This window comes from Colobus angolensis, unplaced genomic scaffold (genome assembly GCF_000951035.1).
Source record: "Colobus angolensis palliatus isolate OR3802 unplaced genomic scaffold, Cang.pa_1.0 Scaffold116, whole genome shotgun sequence".
Lineage (NCBI taxonomy): Eukaryota > Metazoa > Chordata > Mammalia > Primates > Cercopithecidae > Colobus > Colobus angolensis.
Window position 1 is genome coordinate 6,067,639 of NW_012112697.1, and position 5,579 is coordinate 6,073,217.

The window sequence follows — 5,579 nt, forward strand, 5'->3', positions numbered from 1 at the left end:
GCCCAGCTAATTTTTGTATTTTTAGTAGAGACAGGGTTTCACCATGTTGGTCAGGCTGGTCTCAAACTCCTCACCTCAGGTGATCTGCTCACCTCAGCCTCCCAGAGTGCTGGGATTACAGGCGTGAGCCACCACGCCCGGCCAATACTGTTGTATGAATCTAACATTACTTGTGTAGTGGTATAATAGTAAGGATGGATTATAAGGATCCATTCTGTAATCTCTGTAACTATTACAAATTAATATAAAGGGATTTAGCTTACAAGCCAATAGAGCAGAAAATACTTGACCTAAAAGAAGGCAAGCACAGAGAAACTAAGCCTATAGAGCATATTTCTTTTGGGGAATACGAACAGTGTTAAGAACCTAGCAATTAAGCGAACACAAGCAGTTGTCTACTTTGCTTAAATGCAATCCACATTATTTACAAACACAAATTTCTGTCAAAGTCTAAAATGTTGCTGGGGACAGTGGGTCACACCTATAGTCCCAGCACTTTGGGAGGCCAAGGTAGGAGGACTGCTTGAGGCCAGCAATTAAAGCTCAGCCTGGGTAAGAAAGCGAGATCCTGTCTACCAAAACAAAAACAAAAAAAAAGAAAGAACGGAAAAGGAAATTTGCCAACTCTCTACAAATCAGAGAACATGAGCATTACTAGTCATCATCAACAAAACTCAGGAGATTCCACCTTGCTTCTTCTCATGCTACTTAGCAACATTTAGATTCGCTACTGGTGGGGCAGTATCTCTGAAAGGAGAGGGAATCTTAGATTAGAGCAGCACAGCCATGAGCCAAATGCAGTCTGATCCTTACCTGCCCTGCTCCAAAAGGACTATATCCTTCCACCCCATTTTGGAGAGGTGATAGGCCACAGATGTGCCCATGATTCCACCTCCACAGATGACCACCTGTGCCTGGGTGGGCAGGGCCATGGAATGTGCCTCCGCAGCTGACGCGCTGTTTCTTGCAGAGGACCAGTTCTGCCATCCTGGGCTGGCTCTTTGTCTTCCAACAATTGATAGCAACCGGTAGAACATCACGTCTCTCACCAACTAGATCTCAGGAATTTAAACTAGACAGAGAAACCAAACATATTTCATGCCACTTATCTCAGTGCATGGGATTAATGAGAAAGGGATTTGACAAAGAACAATATTCATTCAGCAAACATTTGAGGGCAGCCAGGCGTGGTGGCTCACGCCTGTAATCCCAGCACTCTGGGAGGCCAAGGTGGGCGGATCACGAGGTCAGGAGATGGAGACCATCCTGGCTAACACGGTGAAGCCCCGTCTCTACTAAAAATACAAAATTAGCTGGGTGTGGTCGCAGGCGCCTGTAGTTCCAGCTACTCAGGAGGCTGAGGCAGGAGAATGGCGTGAACCCGGGAGGTGGAGCTTGCAGTGAGCCGAGATTGTTCTACCGCACTCCAGCCTGGGCCACAGAGCAAGACTCCATCTCAAAAAAAAAAAAAAAAAAAAAAAATTTTTGAGGGCATACTGAGTTTCAGACATTCTGCTAGCAGTGAACAAGAACAGGGAAGTCCATCTTTATGAAATTTACATTTGAGAGTTTGCGTGTGTGAATGAGGAGAGCGCCAATCAATATACAAATAAATATATAAATAAAACAAGTAGACAAAGCTAACGTGATAGAGTAACTAGGGGCATATTTAAAATACGATGGTCAGAAATAGCCTCCAAGGAAGTGACACTTGGAAACAGACCTGAAGGATAAGGAACGAGCTACACATTTGGCAGACACTGAGACGAGCATGTGCAAAAGCCCTGAAGTAAGACAGACCAAGAACAAAAAGGAGGCCCGTACGCACACAACACGGGGAGTGTGGGGAGACGATCTAAGACAATGCTGCAGAGGCAGGTGGAAGCCAGTGACACACAGCCTTGGGTGCCATCAGCAGGGGTTGGAATTTTATTCAAAGTACAAAGGAAAATCACTAACGCAGGGAAATCCCTAGCAGGGGAAGGAAATGATCTGGGATGTTTTTCTTTTCTTTGCTTTTTTTGGCACGGGGGCGGGGGCTGTTTTCCAAAGGTAGGTCTGGCTCCATTGTGGAGAGCACATGGTAGAATTAAGAACAGAGTCGACTTCCTGGGCTCAAGTGATCCTCCCCTCTTGGTCTCCCAAAGTGTTGAGATTACAGGTGTGAACCACCGCCCTTGGCCAAGGCAGGGTTTTAATAAACTTTATCAGCAAAACAGATGACTGTTCAAGTTTCAAGAAACTGAAGAAAGAAAGACATACTGGCTGTCCACGCAGTCATGTGTACAGAAGGATGAGGACTTTGAGATGAGAGGCGGTAGCCAAGGGGGTCTCAGGGCAGCTCACTGCTAGTCACCTCCTTACCGCCTCCACTGCCAGCCACAGGACCCACAGACATTCCACAGTCAGCCCAAATTGTCCAAGCCCAAGGTATCTATGTCCATCCATCACAGAGGACTCTCACAATTGCAACCAATGCAAGCACAGACTGTGTCCAGGCCGACATCCCATCCAACTGGAGACAAATTGTCTTGGCCAGCTTGTGAATGCCACCATGCCTCTCATCCCTGATCCCTATTAAGCCCCATCTCAAGACAGACGCTTCTCTACTCAGCTAGTCTTTCCATAATCTCATCTCCATGTGACCACTGTATTTCCCATGACCCAAGCTCTCTTCGCTTTCCTCCCCTTCAAGCCACTCTACTGCACCGTCTAGAATACCTTTCCGAAGGCAAGCACCCACCCCTTTGCTGACATTCTCTCTACCCTGTCCCAGTGGCAACATAGCTCTCCTGGGGAACTGCCACTGCCTAATGGCCAGCCCCATCCCACTGACCTCAATGTCAACCTCCTGGCTTCTGACCCGTGACCACTTGGTTAGACTTGAAAACTGTCCTGCTTCTTGGTGCCTTAGGTTAGCACATGTTAAGCCACAGGCAGACCTCTGTCTGTATTCAGGTTCAGAGCTCAGCTGCTCCTCTCTCAACCTTCAGCTGCACCTCCTTTCTTCCCTCATTCTAAGCAGATAACCTGTCTCATCTCATTCCCTAAAACCCTTCCTATACACCCACTTGCATCTGCAACCATCTCTTCCTTCCTTCTTTTATCCACCGGAAAGTTAATCTCCCCCAAGTGCCCTGGATCCCAATTCCTCCTCTCTTCTCTTGACCCTAGCTCCATCAACTGCTCTCTTTCATCTACCTGCAATGTTTCCCTCCCTTTTTGCTCATTTTCCTCAGCTTTTTTTTTTTTTTTTTTTTTGAGACAGTCTCGCTCTGTCGCCCAGTTGGGAGTGCAGTGGTGTGATCTTGGCTCACTGCAACCTCCATGTTCCAGGTTCAAGCAATTCTCCTGCTTCAGCCTCCTGAGCAGCTGGGACTACAGGCACACGCCACCACGCCCACCTAATTTTTGTATTTTTAGTAGAGACGGGGTTTCACCACGTTGATCAGGCTGGTCTCGAACTCATGACCTCAGGTGATCCACCCACCTCCACCTCCCAAAGTGCTGGGATTACAAGCGTGAGCCACACCTGGCCTTAATGACTTTCTGATGTCTTCAGGAAAAAGGCAAAACTCTTTTCTTATCAAGTGCAAGATCCTTCAGAGTCTGGTTCTTATCTGTGGTCTCACTTCTCCTCTCCCCACACTCTGACCAAGTCAGACTGAACAACCTGTAATTCCTCAAACATATCAGGTGAGGCGTGCATGTTCTATTCAGCTCCAGGTTCTGTGCATGTTGTTCCCTCCTGGCACGGTTCCTGCTACCCTTTCCACAAATACAGGTAATCTCCTCAGGTCACAGCCTCTTTGACACCTTTTTTTTTTTTTTTTTTGAGATGGAGTCTCACTTTGTCACCCAGGCTGGAGTGCAGAGGTGTGATCTCAGCTCACTGCAAGCTCCGCCTCCTGGGTTCAAGTAATTCTCCTGCCTCAGCTTCCCAAGTAGCTGGGACTATAGGTGCCCACTACCACACCCGGCTACTTTTTTCTATTTTTTAGTAGAGGCGGGGTTTCACCATGTTAGCCAGGATGGTCTTGCTCTCCTGACCTTGTGATTCGCCTCCCAAAGTGCTGAGATTACAGGCATCAGCCACCACGCCCAGCCCCCTCTTTGACATCTTATCTGACACTCTCCCCCTCCTTCTCCAAAACTTGGTTAGGTGGCTCTTCTATGTTCTCCCATAGCACACTGCACTTCTCCCAGCACAGAACTTACCACGCTGCACAATGGTCTGTTTGCCAATCAGAGAAGCAACACGCCAGCACAGCAGGGAATCCAGGCTTTGGGGCCGGACAGGTCTGGGTTTGAAAATATTCCCACCTCTCGGCCGGGCGCGGTGGCTCAAGCCTGTAATCCCAGCACTTTGGGAGGCCGAGACGGGCGGATCACGAGGTCAGGAGATCGAGACCATCCTGGCTAACACGGTGAAACCCCGTCTCTACTAAAAATACAAAAACTAGCCGGGCGAGGTGGCGGGCGCCTGTAGTCCCAGCTACTCGGGAGGCTGAGGCAGGAGAATGGCGTAAACCCGGGAGGCGGAGCTTGCAGTGAGCTGAGATCCGGCCACTGCACTCCAGTCCGGGCGACAGAGCGAGACTCCGCCTCAAAAAAAAAAAAAAAAAAAAAAAAAAAAAAAAAGAAAATATTCCCACCTCTCGCTAGCTGTATGACTTTCAGCAAGTTACCAGATCTCTATGCTTTGAGCTCCTCATCTGTAATACGGGCTAGTAACACCTACCTCATGTGGTCGCTGCAAAGACTAAATCAGACAAGGCAGGAAGAACATGGTACAAGCACCTAAGAAGCACTCAGTAAGTAGTGGTTATTTTTTATTATTTTTTGAGACGAGGTCTGTCACCCACGCCGGAGTACAGTGGCATGATCATGGCTCACTGCAGTCTCAACCACCCAGACTCAAGCGATCCTCCCACCTCCGCCTCCAGAATAGCTGGGACCACAGGTGTGCACCATCACGCTCAGCTAATTTTAAAATTATGAATATTTGTAGAGGAGAGGTCTCACTATGTTGCACAGGATGGTCTTGAGCTCCTGACCTCAAGTGATCTGCCCGCCTTGGTCTCCCAAAGCGGGATTTACAGGTTGGAATTACAGGCTGAGCCACTACACCCGGCCTATTATTTCCCTATTATAATGGAACTAAGAGCAGAAACCTTATAAATTGCTCAATTTTCCTAGCATTCAGCATAGGTATCTAGGAAATACATGTTGATGCATGAATGAGAACAGAGAACAAAGATGGGGGAAAAATCAAGGGTAGGTCCCCAGATTTGAGGAGATATCTAAATACCCGAGAAAATTATTTTTATTTTTATTTATTGTGAGACAGAGTCTCAACTCTGTCACCCAGGCTGAAGTACAGTGGTGTGATCTTGGCTCACTGCAACCTCTGCCTCCCAGGTTCAATGTTTCTCCTGCCTCAGCCTCCCGAGTAACTGGGATTACAGGTGCACACCACTGTGCCCAACTAATTTTTTGTATTTTTAGTAGAGATGGAGTTTCACCATGGTGGCCAGGCTGGTCTCAAACTCCTGACCTCAGGTGATCCACCCACCTTG

At 47.9% G+C, this 5,579-nt stretch overlaps 1 protein-coding gene across 3 annotated transcripts in view; it reads right to left on the minus strand.

Annotated features, from left to right (window-relative positions):
• The window catches only part of PDPR (pyruvate dehydrogenase phosphatase regulatory subunit), a 52,500-nt gene that overhangs the window by 43,117 nt on the left and 3,804 nt on the right, over positions 1–5,579 (minus strand). Inside the window, exon 3 of one of the 3 annotated variants that reach the window (XM_011962249.1) lies at positions 814–1,072. The exons of 1 other annotated variant lie outside the window; for it this stretch is intronic. In XM_011962249.1, the coding sequence (XP_011817639.1) occupies positions 814–1,037 (224 nt within the window). In that variant the 5' untranslated portion in view covers positions 1,038–1,072. Of the gene's footprint in view, positions 1–813; positions 1,314–5,579 lie in introns of all 3 variants that reach the window. One more of the 3 variants, XM_011962251.1, reaches the window with a different exon arrangement.